The sequence below is a fragment of the Hibiscus syriacus genome, unplaced genomic scaffold (genome assembly GCF_006381635.1).
Source record: "Hibiscus syriacus cultivar Baekdansim isolate YM2019G1 unplaced genomic scaffold, ASM638163v2 tig00003507_pilon, whole genome shotgun sequence".
Lineage (NCBI taxonomy): Eukaryota > Viridiplantae > Streptophyta > Magnoliopsida > Malvales > Malvaceae > Hibiscus > Hibiscus syriacus.
Window position 1 is genome coordinate 400,662 of NW_024061975.1, and position 27,997 is coordinate 428,658.

At 34.4% G+C, this 27,997-nt stretch overlaps 1 protein-coding gene, 1 long non-coding RNA gene and 1 pseudogene across 2 annotated transcripts; all 3 read left to right on the plus strand.

Moving 5' to 3' along the window:
• The first annotated feature begins 284 nt into the window (after nucleotides 1–284).
• Nucleotides 285–17,408, plus strand: LOC120178663. Its single transcript, XR_005521532.1, has 3 exons — nucleotides 285–296; nucleotides 10,424–10,433; nucleotides 17,243–17,408. It is a non-coding gene; the product is annotated as an uncharacterized LOC120178663 (long non-coding RNA).
• LOC120178646 (uncharacterized hydrolase YugF-like) lies at nucleotides 8,805–10,415 on the plus strand. Its single transcript, XM_039184446.1, has 5 exons — nucleotides 8,805–9,251; nucleotides 9,334–9,413; nucleotides 9,642–9,876; nucleotides 9,957–10,026; nucleotides 10,100–10,415. Exons 1-5 carry the CDS (start codon nucleotides 8,926–8,928, stop codon nucleotides 10,409–10,411), a joined length of 1,023 nt encoding a protein of 340 aa, XP_039040377.1. The 5' UTR covers nucleotides 8,805–8,925; the 3' UTR covers nucleotides 10,412–10,415.
• On the plus strand, nucleotides 12,502–15,535 carry LOC120178655 (annotated as a pseudogene).
• Nucleotides 17,409–27,997: the final 10,589 nt, after the last annotated feature.

A 27,997-nucleotide genomic window follows, 5' to 3' on the forward strand; every position in this document is an offset into this window, starting at 1 on the left:
CTGAACTTCTACCTTGTCGAAGTCGGTCTAGTCGTAGTTTAACTTCTCGTGTATAATGTGTCGGTAGGAATCACTTCCTCATGGTTTGTTTGAGGTCGGTCCAAGAAGTGATTGTTGGAATTTGGAAGTTCTGGATCTTTTTCCTTGTTTGCATCCACCAAGTTTGAGCATATCCTTCGAATTGTATGGTGATGAGGTGAACTCGTTTAGCTTGGGGGCAGTCATGGTATGCGAACATGAGATCAACTTTTCCTTCCCATTCGATGTACCTGTCTGGATCATTGTCTCCTTTGAAAGTCAGGATCGTGAACTTTAGTTTTGCAAAGAGTTTGGGTGCTTGAAAATATGGTTGTTCTCGCCCGGGTACCACAAGTTCAACATTGTTTGGTCTTGGATTCTGGTTTGGTAGATCCAGTTGTGGATTTTGTCGTTCTCTCATGATTTCATAAAATCTTTCAACTTGAGTCATGAGTCAGGAAAGTGCGACTAAGATAGCCGTAAGTTTCTTGTTGTTATTGTCGCCCATCCTGAAATCATAATACTCAAAAGAAAATTTTAAAGTAAAATAAAAATAAAAGGAAGAAAAATTAAACAAAGCAAGAAACCTCACAAGTCACTCCAAGAAAGTAACACAACGAGAGGCAAGTAAGTCAATCTTGTACTCTTTAAAACTCACTTTACCAAGTAGTCTTCCACAGTTCGTATCGGAGTTTGATTACTAGCAAAGGCGATAAGAAAACCTAAAAGTTCTAAGAGGCCAAACAAAGGTTAGACTCTAAGAGAACGAGAATGCAAGGAAGGAATAAGTATGCAAACTCTTTAGTCCTACTAAAACAAGAAATATAATGTGTTAGATAATGCACAAGAACAATAAGAAGAAAAAACAAAAGAACTTAAAGCACTAAGAGTCAAAGAAAAAAAAAGAACCAACCCAGAAACCTGGAAAAACGCTGGATCAACTTGAGCAACGTTTTTGAGGGGGTTACCGGTGTCCAAAAATTTTGGGAAAATTCTTGAATGTCTTTAGATGCGTCAAGAAACCACCTGTAAAATTTCAGAACCAAATACCTTCAGTAGTATCCAGTGGACTCTGTTGAACGGTGAGTCCTCAAACAATCTGTTTTTCTTGATCGCTTCGTTTGAAGGTGCTCTTGATCTCCAAATATTCCGATTTTTTGTGTAAATGATCTTCAATATATGAAGTTTCAATATGAAAATTTTCACCACGAAATTCCTTCTGTAGAATTTTCAAGAAATTCGACAAGATCCTAGACCGAATCTGCCGATGAAACTTGAAGAACGTATTTGAAGGCTCTAATGAACTCTGATTTGGGTGAATTTTGGACTGGAGATTTATATTAGGATGAATATAATATCTGGAGAAAATAAGCCCTAAATACCTCTTTTGTAAATTTGTTTTGAAATTTTGGCTTTTTGGCTTTTTTGTTTTTTTGTTTTTTGTTTTTTGTTTTAAAAATAGCAAACTAACAAGAAGGATTTGAATCTAAATTAAAATTAAATAAAAAGAACCTGAAACGATGAATCTTTTCTAGACTAGCTCCGTTGGGATACCTTGACGGTTTTGTGTGCAAGAACAAGCAAGATTGCTTGCTTCTTTCCAAGAATCGGCGCAAATCTGATACCAATTGATAGGGAAGCGGTGGCGGATTGATGAACGTTGCTCTTTTTGAAGAATCAAACCTAGAAAAGATCTAGACTCGATGAAGAACAATAAGGGATGAATGGGGAAGGTGGCAACAGCTAGGGTTCTTTAGAGTTTCTTTTTGGTGCTGGAAACAAGATAAGAAATAAGATTAAAACAAAATAAAGAAAATATAAAGGAATTGCAAATAAAATAAGATAACCAAGAAATCAAAAGATCTCCCTTATGAAGCTGAACGGTAAAGATGATTGAAGACGTGGATGGATATGTGGAAAATCGATGGATAATGTCCTATCAAGCCCTCCTAGTCACGATGAAAAGACAAATTGGAGTGTGAAGATTAATCTCCCTCACAAGAACTTGAAAGAACTCAAGGAGAAGAAGCTTCGAAGGCACAAGGCAATTAGCACTTGCAAAAATGAACTCTCGTTGTATTATTAATCAAAGAAATCTTGATTACAAAGTTGAATGAAGTCTCCTTTATATAGCGGCTGAATTCTAAAAGTCCTAAATAACTAATGAATAAAATAATAATAAACTAAACATGTCTTAACTCTAATTTCTAAGAAAATAATAATAACTAAAAATAATATTTTAACCCAACCTTAATTACTAATAAAATAATAAATCTAATCCTAAAAGATAATGCATCATCCTATATTAAATTATATTACAAATAATCAATAAAAATATTGAGAATTCGTAATATTTATAAAATCTCATATTAATCCCGTATAGGATTTTCTGCATGCACCGTCTTCAGTAAAATGGCCATATCTTGAGTTCCCGATATCGGAATGATGCGATTCAAGAACCGTTGGAAAGATAAGAGACATACGGTCGTATCTCCAGAGGACATATTAACCAAATAAGATCAGGATCCCATTTAAAAAGTCGCCGTAAGTCTGCCTCTGTTTTGATCCTCTTTTCCAATGCTTGGACGAGTGGATCATTTGGAAGAGTTATTACTTCTTCCTTTGATGTGAGCCTTGTGATGCACGTATCATCTTCCCTTTCTTCAAAAAGATTCGACCTCGAATCTAAAACATTAAAGGGAGCAACATTAGAATCATTTAATGATTTATTCACATTATACTTACCGAATATATATGCTTTGAATCTTCGAGACTTTGTTCTTCTAATAGGTTCGAGTAGAAACATTAGTCCAAAGAAGCATGTATTATGGACTCTGGTGCATGTATCACAGGTGAAGCTTCACCACCGATGGCCGCCGCATAGACACCTCATGTACAATTTTTGCACTCATCGATGTCGGTCTCTTCGCAGTTTTCACAGTTTTGTATGACCGGTGGGATAGTCAGTTATATACCTCCAGGGTCTTTATTCTATGGAGGTACTACATCATCATTTGTCCTTCATCAACAAAATATACCTGCTCCTGATGATTATGATGATGATGGCGACGGTGGTGGTGGTGATGATGATCATGATGAGAGTGAGGAGTCAAAACAAGTTCTATGAAGAAATCCTCCTCGAGACAGACAGTCACCGCCCTGTGGAACACATTCAAGACGCAGACATCGATAGATTTCATCATTTCATTATTTTTGTGTTTAATTTTTTATTTACTAACAATTGTAATTTTTTATTTAATTAATTACCTTTTATTACTTAATTTATTTTGTCTGCTAATTTTTTCTAATTATTCGAATGTTTTTATTATTTAGTGTTTTTTAATTTTTTTGCTTTATCATTTTCTTGTTTAATTAATCGGTGATGCTCAAATGATATTAACAGAAAGTAAATGAAAATTAAATTATAGAAACTTAGATTTCATAAATAACAATTACATCAAGCACAACATCAACGGTTACTTGATGAAAAAAGAGATGAACATTTTTTCCTAGTGTATACTAGGTTTCTACAATACCCACGTCTTTTGTTTTCTCTGGACGTTTCCTGAATATCCATATCACAATGAATTCGAGTGGATTTTAGACGATCGAGCTCCCTTAATAAGGACATATCTAGTACAATCGGAAGCCAATTATAAACTTCATTAGGGTATTTCTCATTACCTATGGGGGACTCAAATTCATATACCTTAAACACTTTTGAAAATAGGTATAGGGATCCACAAAACTATTTTGCATCAATTCTTTATTGATGAGGTTGATGTAATCACATCTTTCCTTATTCTTTCCTCGTAACTCTTGAAGCATGGACTCAAATTTTTCAAGTAGTAGTTTATAACCTGAGCATCAAATGTAGAACTTACTAATTTTGTTACCATAAAAAATGAAAATGATTGACAAATAAAAAATAGTATCTTGACATACCCATGCGCACAAGTAATTGGCGCTTATAATTCTTCTTGAACATTCCATGATAGTTTGTAGTAATGTGTTAGATACAGTACCGATGTTGGACATAGGGTGGTTGCCACATTGGACCCAAAGAGTCCATTGCTGCTTTGATCCCAGCTCCGTGATCTGAAATCACACAGATATTTTCCCTCGTGATAACATGTAAGCGTAAGTTTCTAAGTAAAAAACCCAAGAATATGTATCTTCTCCTCTAACAAGGTCAAAAACAACAGGAAGTATGTTGCGATAACCATCTTGGACAGCTACCAATAGTAAAACTTGTTGTATTTTCCATACAAGAATGTCTCGTCAATTTGGACCACGGGCTTGTAGTATTTCACAACATTAATGCAATATGGGTAAGTTCAAAAAAACTGGTACAATTGACATCGATCGCGAAGCACTCGATCATTGTGGTATGCATGGAAAGTTTCAAAGTTGATAGTTGTCCCAGGATTCAATCTACGCACCACCCTAAACCAACTTGGTAGTTCATTATAAGATGCATCTCATTCGTCGTGAAGTTTTTTAATGGCATTATGCTTTGCCTTCCATGCTTTCTTGTACGAGACGGTATACCAATACTGCGATTGTATAGCTAAAATCAGCACATTAATAGCTATATGGGAGCTTGCTTTTACCATGGGCATGATAGTTTGGCAGATAATGTCGGAGTCTAAGTTGGGATGATCTTGGTTGATCCCTTCAGCACAGTATGTATGAGGATCTTTGTATATCATTAGTTCACATGTATTGTTTTTCCTATTCATCTTCGATACGTGAATCATCCAATTGAATCCGTTATCACGTTAGACACAATGGTAGACATACTTTTCGATGGTAGAGCAGTCGAATCTAGACTGAACAAAATTATGAATATTGTAATTCTTAATTACCATCATTGCTTATTCTTTGTATGAAAACTCTATTCCTTTATATAACTCACCATCATTGACTAATGAGTTAAATCCACAATTTGCACCATAATTAGCTTCATACATGTGTACTGGAGGTTTAGTATGTACCATATTTGTGGGAACTTCATCTACATCATCATCATCAGAGTCTATGTTGAACTACTGTGATTTTGGCTGAATAAATAGTCAAGTCTCAGTACCATATGCATCTGGCTCACGAAGAGGTTCTTCTAATAGAGATGAGGGTTCCTTCACGCTGTCGACATTTAGGTTGAACAAGCTGGTAGTTGCATGCCTTCCCATTGAACTTGAAGGCATCTCAACATTGAGGTCGAAGAAGCTCGCAGTTGAATGCCTCTCCCTGAAGCTTAAAGGCATCGTGTCAAATGGGTACTGCATAGATTGATGCGTCGAGAGCATCTCCATATTTAGATTAAAGAAATTGATAGATGAATGCCTTCCCCTTGAACTGGACGCGATGTTGCTATACAGATTGTTTGTGGAGCCACATCGGTACAGATCGTAAGAAGTTGTTGATGAATGTCTCGCCATTGAACTTGATGGGATGGCACCATGATGTAGATTTCCTATTAACGATTTAGAATCATTACATATTACTTGAGTTAGGTTTTCAACTTGATCAGCTTGTTGAGCCAGCCCATAGTGGGAGCAAAATGACATACCACGAACAACACGTACTTCAATAAATTTCACATACATCTTTGTATCAACATCTGAATAATGATTTTGAGAATAAACATCATAGCAACATCGTCATCGTTGGATAGTTCGAACAATGTATAAGTTAAAGAAAATGATGCGGTTGGAAATTTGTACTGAAGTGAGAAACAATCTTCTAATACTTCTAACATGCACCTTCCTTGAAATCTTCGTTATCAGCTCCTCAAGAGTTATGTTTCTCTTGAAGAATATGTTGACAGAATGATTTGATACGAACACGACGCCGGTTTCATCTTCCTGAATTTTTCTATCATAGTAAAAAATAGCTGAAATATGCCTAATTAAATAAATAATATATGAATTAAAATATAACCTAATAAAAAAATTTAAAAAATTTCACAATAATTTAAATAATATAATTTTATAATGTTACCATATCGGCAAAAATGTCTCAACGTATGATCCTACTTTCCAATTTTACAAACGCAAAAAATAATACAAAATAATTAGTACAATAATATTTTTTCAAATAATCATATATAAAATAAATATAGTATAAAAAATAATTTTACCTTACAACAAAAAATCGAAGGAATTAATGAAGCAAAAATAGAAGGAATTGATGTGGTGATGTTTAGGGTTGAAGGGGTGTTATTTATAGGCGAGGGGAGTGTAACACCCCTAACCAGTACCCGACCCGGATACGAATCTGAGGTGTCACATTGACTTTTCAAAACATTGATTCACAACAAATAAGGAAACATTTAACTTTTATTCATAATGACAAGTTGAAACCTTTTAATGTAAAGTGTTTAATAACCCATATTCATACTTAAATAAAAGTTTTTAATAATTTACATAAATATAAAAGTATGAGTTTACAAAAATAGATCAGAGCATTTCAAATTAAACATATAGTACATGCCAACAGTTTACAAAATTATAGAAAACCTACATTCAATTTGTCTTGATCTGATCTTCAAGGGAGTATGCTATTCTCGACTAGCTTCACTCTTCTGATTTCTTCAAACCTACGTTTGAAACAATCACACGTTAAGTCGATGACTTAGTGAGGTAAATATGAGAGAAAACTAAATTTATAAACGAAATCTTTATTTATTTAATAGAAATATTTCATAAAGAATTCTTAATTTGTTTTCCATAACCATAAAGTATACTTTTATACATTATTTGTTTTATCTAACTTTATTTCCAATGCCCAACATATACTACTAAGAACTCTAGGTATTTGAGTACATTGAGGTTGTGCACTAATGCTGTCACCAAAACTCGTATAATTTGCATCGAAGTGCCACATAGTTGTCCCGAATGACCACATAAGTTTTTCCTGAAGGACCATATAGGTTTTGTCCCAAAGGACCACAAAATTTTGTTACGAATGACCACATAGAACCCTCGACTCTTGGCATGCCAACTATACCTCTAATCCTCATACATATACCTTGGGCTTTCTACCACATAATTTTTTTTCATTCCTTATTCGAAGTATCTCTTATTCACATAGGCACATTCACATTGAGTATTTTTGGATACACATGTTCACAGGTCACATTTTCATAATCATATACACATAATCATCAACATAGCTTACATAATATAATTTGAATAAAACATTGTAAAAATATAACATAAAAGAAATTGGAAGGTTTTCGATCGAAAACACTGAGGTTGGCTTATCGCAAGCCTTCATCAATTCTAATACAAAACCAAGAAGTTGCACTCACCTTTGCCTCACTAAAGTCCAAAACGAAATCCTTAACACTTTTGATCGATAACTTACAACGTCAATTTGACCAGAAGTTGATTTTGTTCAACATCTACACAAAACAATCGAAAATAAATATCGAAATTTGAATCGCTTATATCCAATCATAATAACTTAAGCTGAAAGAAACACTTATTTTATCATTTCATGCTATCGGTACTCCCACTACAGTACTGATACTTCCCTTCTATGGTATCGATACCCCCCTTCGATACCGATACCATTTCGATATACTGGAATTTCAACTTGAAAATGGTATCGATACCTTACTCTTGGTATCGATACTCCCTTTTTAGTATCGGTACCTCACTCAAACAGTACCGATACTGATCCTCGAATTCCAATTGGTTTAGCCTTAAAGTATCAGTATTGTTCTTCCAATACCGATACCCTTACCCAAAATTTACCATTTCCATTTCAAAATTTAACCAAAAACTTAACTAATCTCCTACTTTACCTTTAAACTCAACTTCATTTATCCAAACCAACTTGTCTTCATTTACTACTCTTAAACATACAAAATCTCACTAAAACTCTTTCATCTCAAAATCATACCATGATTTCAAACAAGTTCTTAATCATTTCTAATACTCCTAACTCTTTAGTTAGATCATTGACAAGTCAAATATATCAATAAAATTCCAAAAACTATACCATATCAACAATTCATTTCAAAACCATTTTACAAATTCATTTCTATTTCACTCCTCTTGTTGTTTTAAATCCCTTACAAGCTTTCCTTAATATTATACAACACTCAAGTTTTCAACACCAAACCAAAAATTTCAGTAAACCATCAAATAAAGTTACTCACCTTTGAAATGGCTTCCACGAGCAACAAGAAAGAAGATAACTTAAGTTTCCAGACTTATCCCTTCACTTCCAGGTGTTTTATAACCCATAAAGGTAAATATAAAAATTCTTCTTGTGAAAAGACCATAATACCCTTTTAAAATTCCAAATTTGATATTAAATCCTATACAAAATTTCCACAATAAATCCTTGAACTTTTCAAACTATTCTAATTAAACCACTAAGTTTTAAATTCTTATATTTTGGTCACTGACCCGATGATTGGGGTGTTATAGGGAGAGTTTAAAGGCCGAGATTTTCGAAACCAATAATAAAAGACACGTGTCAGAAACCCCAGAAAGGTACAGATGACGATCCGCGATCGTCATTACATGGCGTCATCCGCGCCTTTCATGATGTGACGCCAGCTTGGACGAAACCCTGAAAAAGTGCAGATGACGATCCGCGCCTTGTCAGAAAGTGTGCTAGATTAGTAAAATTTGAAGAAATGGTGTATGAAAGATAATTATTTTCTGTCATGGTGATTTTTCAGTAAAATCGCCTAATTAAAATGAAAATAGATAATAATTAAGTGATATCCCGTCGTTTACCGAGCAAGAGGTGAGAACTAGCCATCCAAAGTCCAAATGCAACCAGCGCCACACACAACTCCCGCATATGAGAAAGGAATCAAATTGAGGGGATGAGAAACCACTTGAGTGGAGAAGAAACTAAAGATTACAGCCACGGCTCTTCCCAATGTGGTGGCTTGTCTCCGTTTGTTGCATTCGCCGCCGCAAACGACGGTCAAAGAACCCAGAGTCAAAGGAGGACTGGCTTTCCCTCCTCAACTTCACAGTAACAAGCTTCCTATTCTTGGTCGCGCCTATAGTATTGGTAACCGTCGTTTCATCACTTGAGTCCGATGGCAGCGTGTTAGGACTGAGTCAGATAAAGGAGAAATGCAGTAAGTGGCAATGGAAAGGCCAGTACTCCATCAACTACTTTGTCTCCTCTTCTTCCCCTTCGAGTCCTCCTTTGCTTCTCGTTCACGGGTTCGGTGCTTCCATTCCTCATTGGAGAAGGTACCCAAAGTGGAAAAAACGATTGTTTTCAATTATTTGGATGATTTTATTATTTGAACTAATTACTTAGCATTTGTTGTAGGAATATTGGCACATTGGCTCAGGATTACACTGTTTATGCAATTGATCTTCTGGGTTTTGGTGACTCAGATAAGCCTCAAGGTATTTCATATTGCATGGAAGCATCCCCAAACTCACAAAAATGGCATTTTTATTTAAGTCAGAATTAATCTGAACCCATTGAGTGAACTCAGTAATAAAAGGATTTCTTGAATGAAGTTGTTCAGAAGCCTACTGTCTTGATTGGTAACTCTGTTGGAAGTCTTTCTTGTGTGATAGCTGCTTCAGGTAGTTAAAAAAACATTGAATTTCATTGTCTTGTTTTTGTAGTACAGTGTTGGAAAACCCATGTTTTGGTTTGTGATGATATGCTCTGCTTGGTACAAGATTCCAGTGGAAACATGGTTAGAGGGATTGTGCTGTTGAATTGTGCCGGCAGGATGAACAACAAGGCAATTATTGATGATTGGAGGATCAAGCTGTTGTTTCCTTTGCTTTTGTTGTTTGATTTCTTACTGAAGCAAAGACCGATCACTGAGGCCGTCTTCGAGCGTGCCAAGCAAAGGTATTCCATGCGGTTCAACCGTTTTCTTTTCTTTTTCCTACTGAAGATCATTGTTACTCATCCGGTTGTGTTTAATGCAGAGATAACCTAAGGAGCATTTTGTTTTCTTTTTATGGAAACAAAGAGTCTGTGGATGATGAACTGGTTGAGGTTTGGCTATTGATCCCGTTGCCTTACTAACACAAAGTATTGAACTTGTTATTGATGTTCTTTTACAATGCAGATCATCAACGGACCAGCAAACGATGAAGGTGCTCTCGATGCCTTCGTCTCGATTATAACTGGTCCACCAGGGCCGAACCCCGTCCAATTGATGCCGAGAATTAACTTACCTGTCCTTGTTTTATGGGGGGATCAAGATCCGTTCACCCCGATCGACTGTCCCGTAGGTAAGTTCTTCTCTTCCTTACCTTCGAAATCGTCAAATGTAAGCCTTCATATGTTGGAAGGTGTAGGGCATTGCCCCCACGATGATAAACCTAAGCTAGTTCATCATAAGTTGCTTCCTTGGTTGGCTCAAGTTACTGCTTTGTGAGAGCCATTGCAGAATTTGTAAAGTAGATTTTTCTTATGGGCCAATGTAATCCCTTTGTAAAACGATACAAGGAATATAGCAATGGAATGCCACTTTGGTTTAACCATTTGATTAACAAACACTTGGATTAAGCGACCTCAACTAGAAACACAAAAGCCCATGCACGGCAACATTGCCCGATCGACGCACAAAAGCGACCTGGATATGTGAAGCAAGGATCTGTTTAGCCTCAACAAGATGGAAGGACAAGTCGAGAGCGGGAGAGACAAGCTGACGGACTAGATTGGAAGAGCCACTCTCGACGATCACATGTTATGCTGCCAGGACGAACACCTTCCTCCACAATACTGGCATCACCCAACCCCAGAGCGTGACCTGCAAGAACTAGGCCATGGGAGTCACGACCAACAACTCCAATGGCAGACACAGCTCCCTCGACGTTGATTTTAACAGTGTTAACCGGTGGACGACACCATACCCCATGGACAGTGGACGAGGCAGACAACACTTGACCTGTAGCACTTAATTATTCGGATATTAAACCTATCGATAAAAAAAATAAAATTAATTAATTATTTTTATACTTAGACCTTCAACTGTTATCACATTTAGTTTTTTGACCAATGACATTAGTCAAGAAACTAACAAAATAAAAATTGACAACTTTATGTACCAAACTTGATGACAGAATTTTGCCATTTTTGTAGTCTTATTCGATTCAATGAAATTTATCTTTGAAACTATTAAACAGATAAACAAAGGACATTTATGACTTACACAGAAAAATAATGAAATTTTTTCTTTAGGTGCTAAAGTGAGAAACATCAACATTGGGGGCTAAATGAGAATTTTACCAAAATATAAACTTGTTGACTCAAGTTCAACTTAAAACTCTAAGAGGTGGGCTCAAAAGTTGGAGTTTTTTTTAGTTAATTGTAACATATTTCCCGGACTATAATCTTTATTCTAAATTAGTCCTTAGACTTTAAAATATTCTAATTTCATGCTCAAACTATGATATTCATTCTAAATTAGTCTTTAAACTTTTGAACATTCCAATTTCATCCTCAAACTATAACCCTTATTCCAAATTAGTCACTAAACTTTTAAATTTTTTAATTTCATTCTCAAATTCATCCAAATATGTAATTAATTTTAACCATAATTTAATATAAACTTTATTTTATTCAAACATATAATAATATAACTTGACCTAACGATTTTGTTAACATGGAATGTGATTAGTATTACATATAATTTGGGATGAAATTGAAAAGTTGAAAAATGTTTGGGGACCAATTTAGAATGAATGATATAGTTTAGGGAAGAAACTAAAATATTCAAAAGTTTGAGGACTAATTTATAATGATAGTGATATATTAAGGATGAAATTGGAACATTTAGAAGTTTAATGACTAATTTAAAATTAAAACCACAGTTTGAAGACTTATAATGCAATTAACTTTTTTTAATAGTTTAGTGTGATTTTAAGATGTATTTAGTTAAAATCTTTCTGATAATATATGTATACCTTACAAACCCAACCGTTAGAATATAAGATCATTAGAAAGAACATTAAACTCTTAAATTAGAGACAAATGACTAAATTTACAAGTTCAGTGTAGTATAAAAGTTAATAAATTAATAATATAAATAAATCCAACAGATTTAGTCACTATAATTTAAATAAGAAATTAAACTCTTAAATTTTGAAATATGCATCAACTTAAAATAATTAAATTAAATATTAAAATTAAAATCAATGATTTGCACATAACACGGGTATTGATAACATAATTTCATCATATTATGTGACAACTCGAATATGATATAAATGTATGAATATATTTAAAATAGTGAAAAAAAATAAAATTATTAATAATTAAATAACACCTGCAAAAATATAAAATAATTAGCTGTTATTTTAGCTGCTTTAACAGTCACTAAGCATTTGGTCTTAGCTTCCTATCTTCGTACTTCCACTGTGTCAGAAACAACGGTAAGAAGATTTTCCATTCATTCTCTATATCTATATTTTCCATTTTTTTCATTTTAATCTCAAATATATTATAAAAAAGTAAAAATAAAAAATAAAATAATCGTCATCAATGTTTCAATCTAATTTCTGATTAATTTTTCTTCTTTTAGATTACTCATTTCTAGAACTTTTTGTTGTTTCCAGCTATTCCACCATGGCTTCCAATTTGAAGAAGGAACCCACTGCTGCCGGTGAGCTTAATCTCATATTTCCCTTTCCTTCTCTTTCTTCATCACTATTTTGAATTTGTTCTGAGATCTATCTGTGCTGTTCGTGCTTATATCTTAATCGTCGTTTAATTTACTGTTTTTAGGTTATTCTGGTCATTCCTTTTTCACTTCTAAGTTTATCCATCGCATTGATCTGATTTCCAATTCGAAGATGCTGCCTATACCTTTTCAGTTTTAATGAGTTGAGCTCTAGCAGTCGTGTTAGGGATTGAGTAATTTGAATTTGTTTGGGGTTAATGTTGATGAATCCAGACGTGACTTGTTTTTTTTTCAGAGAGCAAAAGTACAAAACCCGAAACATCCACCACTGATAAGAAAACTTCAAAACCGGAGCCTTCTGCTGGGGACTTACAACCAGCACAAACAGGTACTGCCCCTGTCGCCTGCTCCTGGGTTTGCCCCGCCGAATCCGTTTGATTTCTCTGCCATGAGCGGCCTTCCTAATGTAAGCATCTTGCCTTTTGTTTTAATTATTGTGTGGAATATTTAGAACTCATTGATTCCGTCGTTTTTCGGGATGTGCCCTTTCTAAGGCTGCAGTAGTAGAGCATAGGTTTCTGGTTGATCTCATTGATTAACCGTTTCAGCAAGGAATGGAATTGCTCAGAACTGGCAGTAAAATTTATGTCTATATGGATGCTAACCATCTTGGTTTGTTAGGATCCAAGTATCAAGGAATTAGCTGAGCAGATAGCCAAAGATCCTTCATTTAATCAAATGGCAGAGCAGCTTACTAAAACTTTTCAAGGGCCAGCAACTGAAGAGAGCATGCCACATTTTGATCCACAACAGTACCATGCAACTATGCAACAGGTTATGCAGAATCCCCAGTTTATGACCATGGCTGAGTGCCTTGGTAATGCATTAATGCAGGTATGTGGTCAATTCTTCTAGTATTTTCCCCTAATATTAAATTGCATGAATCACTTCTGGTAGATGAACTTTTGGTTGTCCTTCTTCAGGATCCAGCCATGTCTAGCACGCTTGACAGTTTGGCTAACCCTCAACAAAAAGACCAGATTGAGGAAAGGATGGCTCGTATAAAAGAAGATCCGTCCTTGAAACCTGTTTTAGAAGAAATAGAGACTGGTGGCCCCACAGCAATGATGAGGTGAGTGATTCAAACGGTAAAATACTGGGAGATTGGAAACCATAATATGATAAGCTTGTGGGCATAACAATTTCTTCTTTAAAATGTATGATTTTGCATCCTATGATTTCTTCAGTATAATTATCAAGAAAGGTTTTATGGTTTAGGTATTGGAATGATAAAGACGTTCTGCAGAAGTTGGGTGAAGCAATGGGTCTTGCTGTTTCAGGAGATGCAACCACTTCTGCTAGCGACTCTGCAGCAGGTGAAGAGGAGGAAGCAGGAAATGATGATGAATCAATTGTACATCATTCTGCTAGTGTTGGTGATGTTGAGGTATGGTAGAATGAATGTTTTCTACTTATGTTTTCCCCTTTGACAGATGATCTAAAATCTCTCGACTGTATTCGTGCCTTAGGGTTTGAAAGCTGCACTATCCTCAGGTGCTGATAAGGATGATGAAGATTCAGAGGGAAGGACTGCTTTGCATTTTGCTTGTGGTTATGGTGAAGTAATAACAATTTTATATCTGAATCACTCTTCCCTCCTCCTCCCTTCCCTTCCCTTCCCCTCTCTCTACACTACTGCATGACATAACAAATGTAGTAGTTTCATCTTACAAGGGTAAAGTTGGTGACTTGGTGTGGGAAGTCAGATGGTTTTAATCAATAATACAAGTATCCAATACCAATCTCTAATTGTTTACTCTCTTTACATCATAACCAAATAACCACATTTAGTGCACTAAGCGCCTCTTAATAGCTTCATTTAGTGTAAGTTTTAGGAAGAACAAATATTGAACCTGATAATAGACTGCCAAAAGCAGTTGGAATGTAGGACTTGGATTAAAGCATCCTTTTATTTGTACCATCTCATCTTTGGATTTTTGTTTATAATACATATCTGAAAGACTGAAACAATTAAATCAGGCTTTTCTTGTTATTATTTTATCTGATATTAGTTTATCATGGAATCTGTTGGCTACCAAGCAGTGATAGCTTCTTATTTTTACTGTAGTTATTGCCATCTAGTGGGCCTATTCAATACATTTACTTTAAAAATGATAGATTTATTACTTTTGAGATGTATTCTACCAACTTAGGGCAATGCATGACAAGACAAGAAAAAGGATGGATATAATCTAGCAGCATACATGAGCTTGTCCTTGTCCGAGATTAAATTATTGGTTTCTTGAGGCTTATTTTCTATGGGGGTAAAAGCAAATACTATTTTGGTTTTATTTCAGGTGAAAAGTGGATGCTTTGGACAAGAATAAGAATACTGCACTTCATTACACACCTGGTTATGGAAGGAAAGTGTGTGTGGCCCTTTTACTGGAAAACGGAGCTGCTGTGTAAGTACCAAGTGTCTTTGGTTTAAGATATACAGTGAGGTGGTCTCTCAGGAGTGAGTACTGGCTATTTGCTTTCATATTGACTGCAGCACTCTCCAAAACTTGGATGGAAAGACTCCCATCGATGTTGCCAAGTTCAACCATCAGAATGAGGTAGTAAAATTGCTGGAGAAGGACGCCTTCCTTTGAAGGGTTGAAGTATTGGCAATGCCAATGGTATGTGTATGTTACATTCTGCAAATATTATAAACCTAGTGCCTTTTTTTTTTTGAGGAATTTCTACATGGTGAATAAGGGGACGAGTAATTTATATAAGAAACCTTCCCGAGTTTTGTAGGTTGAGACATGAGAGTAGAATGTAATGTTGTATGCCCTTTTTCAATAGGATTTGGGACGTCTCAACCTCTGTCAAGCTTTTTCTTTTTATGTTTTGCATCTCTCTTGCATGGGTTTTGCTTCTTATCTTAGAGTTTCAGTTTTTTTTTCCTTTTCGAATTTTATACTTAACTCATTAGCTATGTATAGCAAGAATGACTTCTTGTTTTTCCCCCCAAGGGAATATCTTCACATATGACATATCATACCATTAATATGAGTTATATATTCACTCATCCAATGATCTAAATCTGTGTAAAACTAAAAAGTTTTACATTGTGTAAGTGGATCTTAACTCATATATTTATCTTTCTATTATAATTTGCATACGTAAACTTTAGCCAAATGTGTCTCACATTGCCTCTAATAATGAACGAGAGTGGGTTTAAACAAACTCAATATATGCCACAAGATACCGAAAACAAACACAATATCATAGGTTAAGAAAAAAAAACATTCGACATGCAACTTTAACCGACCGTTTTGCGTACCATATGTTTTATTTTCAGTTTTTTTTTTCTTAGAAATGAGATGTTAATTTATTATTTTTTTAATAGTCCATGAAAATTATATATTTTATAAATACAACTGTTTAAATTCAAAATCTGAAGAGAATAACACTTTCTTAATCATATAAAATAAGTCAAATAAAGAAAAAATAAATAAAAGGGGTTCAGTTATCGGATCTAAAAAATGAATAAACCATCTAAAATTTTGTAACTAACTAAATCATGAAAGCAAAAGAAAATAGGAATCACTAAAGACTAAAAGAACAGAAAGATCAGCAGTAACGGGAGAAAAAAAATTAAGATTTCGTTTGATTTTAGAAAATGTTTTTTGTTTTTATTTAAAAATAATAATTCATTTTTTAAAAAAAATTAAAAAGTTTAAAGGTCACAGTTACCCTTGTAATAGATCAAATTTATCAATTTCTTCCATATCGTATTTTTATATTAATTTTTCTCTCAAAGTTATTTAATTATATCAATTTATACTTATAACGGTAATAACTAACAAAATCATTGATTTCCGTTGACGTGAACACCAACTAACCAATTATTTTCACGTCAAAGGATTAAAGTTATAATTTTTCCTTTTATTTTTTCTACCGCCCAAAACTATGTAGTTTCGGAATCAAATATGTTTCACCATTTTAATATATATTTTTTCCCACTTTATTTCTTTCCTCTTCCACCCGTGCTCTTCACTCTTAAGCATGGTTGCTCTATTGGTTTCCAGGTACTTCACCGATCGATCGCAGGTGACACCGCATCGGCCGCCATTTTCGGTGGTCGGTAAAGATCATATTTCACCAGTTAGCTCGCTTCGACCTCCTGATCATGGATCTGAATTCCGTTTTCCCCAAATCGTTGTCGTTTGCTGTAGATCTTGGAAAAACTTATCGGCTCCTTTGAAGTAAAACAACTCCATTCGCCGCCGCTGACCGTCTTATGGTTTCGACGTCGGAAAGAAGGAACCTACAGTATCTTTTTTTTTCTTAGATCTCATTTATACTTGCTTGTTTCGTTTCGTTTCGTTGATTAAATCCCAGTAAAGCTTGTTCCTTCTAAGCTGTCATTTTTTTTTTAATATTTATGATTTCACCGTCAAGTCTGCCACTGCCAGACCAGATTATTTACATTCTAGACTTTGGCCTATAAATTTAGCAACCCAAATTTGAATTTCCTTGTCCAAAGAAAAAGGAAACTCAGAGCACGCGTTTTTTGTTTTTAATTTGGTTAAGGGAAAATGGGGAGTAAAGCAGGGATTGTGAGGAAACCAAGATTTCTCGGCTTCCATGGATTTAGAACAAGCATAGCAATTCTCAAGAAACAGATAGAGAGAGCGATCCGCCTTATTACGAATGGTTTCAGTTCAACAAGGTAAAAATCAAATGACAATCGCTCGTTTCCCCCTTCAATTTTCTTATTATTCCTTTAGATTTTTTTCCCAAATCAATACAATCATGGGTTTACCTTTCGGATTTTGATCGAAAATATTGTAATTAATCAAGGACCTTTCGATGGTCTCCTCGGTTTTTCATCTGTTTGGTTGCCGAGAATTTGATGGGATCCTTTTTTATGTTCAATTTATTTTCTATTCATCCAAACAACAATTCAATTTATTTTCTGTTCGGTTTATCTCCTAATATCTTCCTCATTGTCTGTCTGGTTTGCTTGCTCTTCTCCGGCCAATGACAACCCTCTGAGTTTGTTTTGGTAAAGATTCTATCTTTAAGACTCAGACCGTGTTATTGTTTATTTAAAAAAAATAATATTTATTTGTTATTGCCACGTGGTTGACACGTTAGTAAAATTATATGGGATGGAAACAGTTGGTGTCCACGTCAGCAGAATTTAACGGTTTTGTTAATCAATAATTTCTAGAGTAAAATTGATACGAAAATACGATAAGGACAAAAATAATAAATTTGATATCCTACAGGGACAATTGTAACCTTAAGCCAAAATTAAAAAAAGTGTTTGATTAATATAAATAAAAACTTGAACTTAAAAATAAAAATAATGAAAATATATTTGATTTTTAATTTTTTAAAAATAGAGATGAACAAATAGTTGGTAGATAATTGAATTAAAATATAATTATTAAAAAAATTCATTTAGTAAATCTAACATGTGAATTATGTAAATATAAAATAATAAAGTTGATAAGAAATTTCATAACATAAAAATTGTTTTAGTTTATAATAAAAATACAATGTTAATGTATATTATATTATTAGATATCAATTAAATTAAAAAATACATAAAAATTATTTTAGTTTATGATAAGAATATATGTTTAATGGTATTATGTCCCTCAAACTTTTGGAAGAAAAAAATAGTGCAATCATTATTATTTTTTTTGCATTCAATGTGATTCTTAAACTTAGAAAAAAATCAAACCTTTTAACTAACAAAATCAAACGTTTATCGTTACGACGTTTACATAACAATTCACAAAGTTTATATAGAAATCTACAATGTTGATGTGATAGTTCGCGATGATATATTGACAGTACACGATGAACGATGATGTGATAGATGAGCTTACTTAATTTTTTGACTAAATTCGAGAACTTCATTGATTTTTTAAACAGTTTGAAGACTTATTTAATTTTTTAAAAAATGAGAAATTATTTAATTTTAAATATAAAATATAAATAATTATTAAGATATCCAATACATTGAATATAAAAATACTAAATTATTAAATTATTAAAAAAATCAGTCTAAAAACCATATTGAATGTTAAAAAAGTTTAGGGGTCATATTATTTTTTAAAAAAAACTTGAGGGTTTCATATACAGTCAAAAAATTGTTGTTAGAAAGATTTGAACTCGTGTAAGTTAAGATAAAAATTCTAGATACCTTATTTTTTCTATTTTCAAATTTCAAAAATAATTTTAATGAAAATACTGAAAATATCTTATTTATGTTTTTATATTTTCACTTTTTTTTAGAAATGATTTTCTAATTTTACAACTAAACACATTTTCTTGTAACATTTTCTATTTTCTAAAAAAATGAAAATAGAAATAACTTATATTTTCTAGAATCAAATAAACCCTAAACCATTGATTTCATTCACATTTCTCATCTATCAACCCTAACATATAAGGTTTGTATAGCTTTTTACAAAACTCGACCCAAATCCCACTCTAATATTTATTTATTTATTTATAAAAGTCCATTATAAAAGTAAAATGGTTAACCATTAGATGGGGCAAACGGGTCATTCGGATCGGGTTCGATTCAGGTCATTTTGATTTAGACTTAATTCAGGTTGGGTCGGACTATTTTGGGTTTCAATTTTATTCGAGTCTGTAGTAAATCAGGTCATTTTTTATTCTTCTATATGTTTTTACTTGGTATTTGATAAGATTGTTCGATTAATAATGATAGTTTTTGTATGAGATTAAGAGTTTATAATGATTTACAGGTTTTGAAGCATCCCATGCCCAACAAGAGAAGAAAATCTAGGACTCAACCACCGCCAACATTTGGTGCAGAACCATCTACAGAGTCAAATTCGTTCGATGGAACCGAAGAATACATTGCTCGAGTAAAATGACTGCAATTCATCCTTAATGTTCATAAGCAGATGATATGACTTTCACCATCTTTTCGAAGATGACAGCAGAATTGCTCAGCATAATGTTGGCAAAACATAATCTTTATGGATTTTGAACTACAATCAGTATGAAGAAGTACAAGAACCAGCTTGTGTGATATGATTGTTTACCTCTGCTGCTGAACTGAAATGCAGGCTAGTCTTGCAGCTAGGCAGTTGATTAACGGATTGTTAAACCGAGACCCCTCCAGCCGCTTAGGGTCGAGAACTGATGCCAATGAAATTAACCAACACCCTTTCTTCCACAGCATTTATTGCCATCTTATACGCATGGTAATTAACACTTCCTGCTACATTAGAGAACTGAAACCAATTCAAATGATCAGAAGACTTGTTTTAACTCTTTTGGAAGCCACTCTGCTGCTGCTGTTTCTGATACATTGTTCCAATTGTCGTTTTTACCTGCAAACACCAATTATGTAAAGCAAGAGGTGTTTGTTAATTCTAATGACATGGATATTTTCTTCTAAAGGTTCGTTAAACAATCATAGTTTTAAAAACTATCAATATCGTCATACGGTTTGCGTACCAATCTAATCTTAACAGCAGATTTACCTTGTGTCGTAACCGTTTTTCGGTTGGCCCCGAATTGGGCTTCGACTTGAAATAATTGGGTTAGGAGTCGCCACCGACCACTTTAAAACGAATTTAGGTGGGTCGGACACCATCTTACCTGATCTGCATTTTTACTAGAAATGTGTCAGGTTCGGGAGTCGATTACGGTCAATGAAGGATTAACACCATTGAACCGCCTTTTCGGTACCAATTAATTTGCCAGTTGTCTTAAATTAAGAAAATTGTAATTTAAAATTAAAAGGTAAAAATACGATCACAATTACTTACCTTAGATAGTTTTAAAGGTGTGGCCTTAAGAAGGTCAAAAAACCATGTTAGATAAAAAGGTAAGAAATAAATTAATTAATTAAACCGACCACTTTAAAACGAATTTAGATGGGTCGGACACCATCTTACCTGATCTGCATTTTTACCAGAAATGTGTCAGGTTCGGGAGTCGGTTACGGTCAAGGAAGGATTAACACCCTTGAACCGCTCTTTCGGTACCAATTAATTTGCCGGTTGTCTTAAATTAAGAAAATTGTAATTTAAAATTAAAAGGTAAAAATACGATCACAATTACTTACCTTAGATAGTTTTAATGGTGTGACCTTAAGAAGGTCAAAAAACCATGTTAGATAAAAATGTAAGAAATAAATAAATTAATTAAATTAAAATGAAGAAAAAAAATTAAATAAAAGATAAGATAAAGAAAATAAAGATAAAATAGTAAGTAAAATAAAAAGAAAACAAATATATAAATAAAACAAATAAAAATAATAAAAATAATATATATATATATATATAATAAAAAAAAAAAAAATAGTAAATATATATATATATATATATAAAAATTAATAAAACTGATAATAAAAAATAATATATAATCTAAAAAAATAAAAATATATACTAAAGTAAAAAAAATGCATAAAAATATTACATGAAAAAAAAATAACAAAACAATTAAATAAAATGAGTAACAAGGGAAATGTGCGTATAAATAAAGTTAAATAAATAAAATAATAATAATTAAAACGTAAATGTAAGAGACCGAATCAAAAGTAAAAAAGATGCTACCTTTTATTTCCTTTTCGAATCGTTTACAATAGCTTTGTCTTTGTATTTTCGTGCTTTCCTTTGTATTTTGTATATAAATCGCGTGTTATAAATGGGGAGGATTACATGTATTTATAGTGAAAAAACTAACTATTTTTAGAATCCTATTAACAATAGAATCCTAATGCAACTAGACTCCTTGCTCGGTTGTTGCACGTTTGTTGGTGTGGTTGTTGCTTTAAAAGATATGGTGGTGAAAGAGTACTCCTAAGAGAAAAACTCTTGCTAGTTCTATCTTTTAAGAAAATGTGTGTCTACAGCTGCCCCTCTTTGTCCTTTTTCGTGGAACGAAAAATATGACAAAGAAAAAAAGACACAAATTTTCGTTCAGTGGAGTTGAAGAATAACTCCTTGTCGAATTGAATTGCAGATGGCTCCTCCGTCGCGAAGTCGAGTCCATCTTGAAATGATTTGAATCAGAATGCGGCTTCTCGTTGTAGTCCACTTTGGTCTTCTTCTCGGTTTAAAGACCTTGGCTAAAAATTCGACTGGAAAGTAATCTATTGACTCCATAATGTGGTTGATATGCCCTCGAGCTGAATGAAACCAAACTCGAAAAGTCTTCGCTGACAGATAGCTTTTCTCGACTTAAGCTATGCTGACGGAAAAAAGGCTTCTTGCTACTAAGGCACGGCTAACCCAGACCTTCTTCTCGGCTTGAAAAACCTCGATTGCAGCCGGACAATAGTGTGATTGAGGTGTCATCGAGCTGAATGGAATCGAACTCAACAATTTTATTGACATATAGCCCTTCTTGCCTTGAGTTATGCTGTAAATGATGTGCCTTAGAGCTGAGCATAGTCGAACTCGAAGGTCTTTTGGTGACAGATAACCCTTCTAGCCTTGAGTTATGTTGTAAATTATGCGCCCTCGAAGCTGAGTGTAATCGAACTCGAGGGTTTGGTGTTTCAAGAGAAACATTTTCAAAGGTTTTTTGTGTGTGTGTTTCAAGAGAAATAATTTCGAGGGTGTTTTTTTTTGTGTTTCAAGAGAAACCGTCTCAAGAGGGACAAAATTTGTTTCAAAAGAAACTGTCTCAAGAGAGACAAAACTTAGTTCTAAAAGAAACTGTCTCAAGGGAGACGAAATTTGTTTCAAGGAAAAGATATTCAAAGATTTTGTTTCAAGGGAAACTGTCTTAAGAGAGATAAAATTTGTTTCAAGGGAAACTGTCTCAAGAGAGACAAGATTTTGTTTCAAGGGAAACTGTCTCAAAACTCGTTTTAAGGGGAACTGATTTAAATATTTTGTGTTTCAAGGGAAACATTTTCAAGGTTTATGTTTTAAGAAAAACTATCTCAAGGGAGACAAAAATTTGTTTCAAGGGAAACTATCTCAAGAGAGACAAAATTAATTTCAAAGGAAATGTTTTCAATGTTTATGTTTCAAGAGAAACTGTCTCAAGGGAGACAAAATTTTGTTTCAATGGAAACTACCCCAAGCGAGATAAAATTTATTTCAAGGGAAATGTTTTCAATGTTTATGTTTCAAGGAGACAAAATTTCATTTCAAGGGAAATTATCTCAATTGAGATAAAATTCATTTCAAGGGAAATGTTTTCAATGTTTATGTTTCAAGAGAAATTGTCTCAAGGGAGACAAAATTTAGTTCCAAAAGAAAATATCTCAAGGGAGACGAAATTAGTTTCAATGAAAACATATTCAAATATTTTGTTTCAAGAGAAACTTGGAAACTGTCTCAAGAGAGACAATGGTGAGCACGATTCCCTTCGTCGTGAAGTTGAAACCGTGGATGACCCCTTCGTTGTGAAGTCGAGCCTTGGAATTGGATATCCTTCGTCGTGAAGTTGAAATCCAAGTAAGTTGTATTGTTCCGAGTCCAATATCCTCCGTCGTGAAGTTAAAATTGGCTCTGGAACTATGAAATTGTTTGTTGACATCCAGCCACCCCTTCGCTGTGAAGTTGAGCTTGTGCTATCTCGAGTCTAATATCCTTCGCTGTGAAGTTGAAATTGGCTCCGAAATTGGAAAATTGTTTGTTGACAACTAGCCGTCCCTTCGTTGTGAAATTGAACTTGTGTTGTCTCGAGTCCAATATCCTTCGCTGTGAAGTTGAAATTGGCTCTGAAATTGGGAAATTGTTTGTTGACAACCAGTCGTCCCTTCGTTGTGGAGTTGAACTTGTGTTGTCTCGAGTGGCACGACATCCTCCTTCGTGGAGTTGAAATCGCAGGTGGCACTTTCGTCGTGAAGTTGAGCCTTGACTTGGATATCATTCGTTGTGAAGTTGAAATCCAAGTATTGTATATTGCGGGTGGACACGATTCTCTTCGCTGTGAAGTCGAAACCGTGGATGACCCCTTTATTGTGAAGTTTGGCTTCGAGCTAGATATCTTTCGTCGTGAAGTTGAAATCTACTTTCGAGTGAATTGTGTTGCTTTGAGTTCAATATCCTTCGCAGTGAAGTTGAAATCGACTCTGACTGAAACTGGAAAGTTGTTTTGTTGTCAGACAGTCGCCCCTTCGCTGTGAGGTAGAGCAACCACCATATGCTTTTGAATCGAGCATCATTCATCTTGAAGTTGAAACTTGACTCTAAAAGCTGCAAAAACTTATGCATACAAAAAATGATAAATGTGATGCTCTTAAGTATGCCTAAGATGCATGTAACATGAATTAGTTCTGTTTTATCCCCTGGATGGAGTCTCGTGCTTTGTGTGCTTGTTCCTACATATGGAGGAAATGCCTTCAAAAGGTCTGATAATTTGCATCAGGAAGTTGAATTCCCAAAGATGCCCCAATATTCGATGTTGAATCTCAAAAAATGCCCCAACATTTGATGTTAAATCTAAAAAAATGCCCCAACATTTGATGTTGAATCTTCAAAGATGCCCTCATTGTTCCTGATTTCTTGCTCCAACATTGATTCTAAGCATGCGTTTTGTGTTTGAGAGCCACATGTCATTTACCAAGATCCACTCTAGAGATATTGTATTGTTTTGAAAAAAAAATGTTTTTCTTTATTTTTTATTTTCAAAGTTCTGAAAATATCAAAAAAGAGTTTCGAAAAATGTTTAACCAAAAGTTTTGAAAATATTGCCCCTTTCACGGTTTTACAATTGATACAAATCATAAAACTAGAGTTCATTGGATATCAAATAATTAATTACATTGTTAATCCTTCAATAAATTATAGCTGTTTGACACGTGCCAAGATCAAATCAATTTTTGGGAAATGGTTAAGTAAGGAAAGGATAAAAATGTCTCAGGTTATTGTGTTTGGTCAATGGTTTGACATTTTTGTTTATTTGATGCTCAAAGGTTTGATGGGGTATCTTGCATGCTCGTCTATTGGAAGTGTTTTCCGATTCCCAGCTTTCATGGTCAAGCTTGGATTGTGCGATGCCTTATCAAGGAATTCGTGCGATCGCCTCAGCTGCCCAATTTTTGTATTCGAGCCGCCTTTTCAGGTTTTCAACTCGAATCCTCCTTTGGTTTCAAGACGTCATTCGTAATTTACATCTCGAACCCCCTTTTGTTATTTTTCTCTATCATGCATTAATTACACTATTTTTTGCAAAAAAAAGATTAATCCTGATGGGCGGGATGAAATCTAAAGGTAGTCTATTATATTTAGAAATCCATGTATGATTAGAATGGACTTTTAAGGCACGTAACGTAGGTCATGGTTCATGGTTATGAAAAAATGGATAAAAGGCCCAAACAAGTGTTTAAGGGTGATTGAACCAATGATCAATTCATTCTAATGTCTTCGATCATATCTTGCTCAATTTGAATCTGCTCGTATGTGTCTCTCTCTTGATGCTCTATGATCTTCGAGTGGAGTGATTCAGTAATTCAGAAATGATTGTGCTTGATCAATCTCATTTGATGCTCTATGATCTTCGAATGAAGTGGTTCAGTGATTCGGAAATTATTGTGCTTGATCAATCTCATAGTTTGAATCTCGATGCGTCATTTGAATCGAGAGAATCTTTGCATATGCATCTTGTCTTTTCCTTTGTTTTTTTCTCTTTGCTTTTTTTTTCTCTTTTTGCTTTGATTAAATCTTTGCACTTGGCATTTGGTTCACTTTTCAGTATCTCATTAGAATCAATATCTTCACTCATGCGAGCAGAGTTTCTCCACCTTGCCCCTCAGTGCGGAGGGTGATCCTTGGTTAGGGTTGAATCAGAAGAAAAATACTATAGGCTCAAAAGGGGACACAAGGGATATATATTTTCTCCTGTTGTGAAGGGATGAAGAAAGAAAGTCGTTCATCATTTCATACATGGAAGTCCTCACAGAAAAGGTATCTCTAGAGGGATAGATTTTCAGGATTATTTTTATTCACATGAAAACAGTGCTATTAATGCATGGTAGAATTATTCCAAGTGAATTCTTCTTTCTGCTTCTTGCCCCCAACATGTCTCAATGTTCATGCTCCCTACGAGATACCCCAAGTTGTGTCTTAGAAGAAGGCTCATGTTTAAATGAACAACTCAATGCCTTGGGTTTTAATGGCATAAAAATGTCAATTTTGAGTCTAAAAAGACAATGGTGTGACTTTATTTGACTCAAAGAAAGGTATGGGTGTATCAAAAGATAAAGGCAATGTTCACAAGTTTCAAATGGAGGTAATGTCAAAATTTGGTCTTTTTGGTAATGACCATGAGTTATTTTGGGTAAAGAATTAAGGTATTTTATTTTAGGGTTTGAGACATGATAAGAAAGGTCTAATCTTGCCATATGTCAAAAATCTATAATTCTTGAAGAATTAAAAGAATCCTTAATTCATTTAATATTCGAAGAACTAAAGATTAAAATTTGTTCAATTGCTCCACCTTAGAAAGTAGTATAAATTGAATCGTTTAAAAGATTAAGCATACATGAAAGATCAAAGACGTGTTCAAACAAAACAATCCTCTAAGTGCAAATGATATATGCAATGTCCTCTTCTTCGGCTGTCCATGCCCCTGAATCCATCAGGTTTTGGATCTCGCGCTTCAGCGCCTTATAGTTCTCAGAGGAATGTCTGGAGCATCCTATGTGGAAACTGCAAACAGCTTCAACATCGTAGCCCTTAGGATATGTGGACTCTTTTCTCAGATCATCCTGGCAGGCTTAGTCGTACAACCAGCTGATCGGGTTCATTCGTTGTGATTTCAACTTTTTTTCTTTTGATGTTACAATCTTGCTTCCATGTGGTGTCATGTGGTTAAAACCACTTCATCGAATTCTCCATGAAGAAATTTCATGTTTATGAAAATGCTTAAAAAATGAAACGTAGATGCAAAATGCAAAAAAGCATGAAATGTTCGAGGCATTGATCCAAAAACATGTCTGTTATTATAAATAATCTTTATTGGGACAAAAGTGTTTGATCTTTTAAGAGACAATAAACTATTTAAAAGTACATCCAGACTAAATCCTCTAGACCCTGAAACAAGTTAATTAGTCTTCTACCTTCGTCTGTCACTGGTCGAATACCCTGCCGAACCGCTCCGGCTTCTCTGGCTAAATCGTGCAAGTGATGAGCTATTTTTTGTACTTGTTCCCAGAAGTATCGAATAACTGCATCTCTGGCTTTCATCCTTTGCTGAACCTGTTCTATAACGGAAACATCATTGAAATCCTCCATCAAAAGGATTATCTGAAGTTCATTGAATTTGTCGACAATGGCTTCCAATTCAGCTATCGTTTTGTCATCTTGTTCTTGTTGTCTTTGAAGGGACTCTCGAGGTCAGTAACCTTTTTCTCGTCTTGTCCCTGCCACCTTTGTCAACTCATTTTTGAAAAGTTGACTTTTGATCTATTTGATTGTGGACACCATGTCTTCTTGATCGAATGTGACACATATTTGTCTTCCAGATTATCCTCATTTTCTTTCTGAGTCTTTTCTGACTATAATCAGACCCCTGCGTTTTTCACCTCTTGTATTACAACCCCTTTGTCCATTAATGCAGATCATTCATGGTTTAACAAACACGTTTTTGGTGGATCAACACCTCTTTTAAATGATGCAAATGATGAAAACAAAATAAAAGAGAACAAAAGTCAAATAGAGTTAGTGAGATAAATCAAAACAATAATAAAAACAAAAAAATCCTACCCCATATGATATCTACCCCACATACCCGAACATGATCTCTATCCCGCATGCTACCTCCACACAAATCCTAACCGCATATTTGTCTAGTTCGCATGCTTTGAACAAAAAGTAAAGCATGAAACAAAGCAACCTAGGGTTTGGAATGAAGTTTTGGGTGGGCTCTAATTCCATGTAATCTCCCGGTTTAGGTTCTAGAAAACGGTACCCGAGTTCTCCTTGTCGGCGCCCCCTTGGGCTTACCAGACCCTTAGTCCTAAACCCATCACAGGCTTGTGTGGACTAAGTTAAACTCGAGAGGACACATTCCCTTATGTCTATGCGATGAATAAATTCACACGAAGACATAAAGGTATATGAATCCCGAAGGCTACTAGCTAGGCCTGTGCAGTGAATAAATTCACACGAAGGCGTCGCTTTCACCCCCACTTAAACAGGGTTCGAAGCTCGGGTTTAGAGCCTTAAGTGAAAAATAAGCTTTGAAGGGCTGAAATCATTAGAAAACGGTTAGTACAACTATTTACTCGAAAATATAATCAAAAGTAAGCAATAATGATCGAAATGTTACCTTACAATTTAAACTTACCCTTTTCGTTAAAAAAACAACTGGAAATTACCTTAGCCT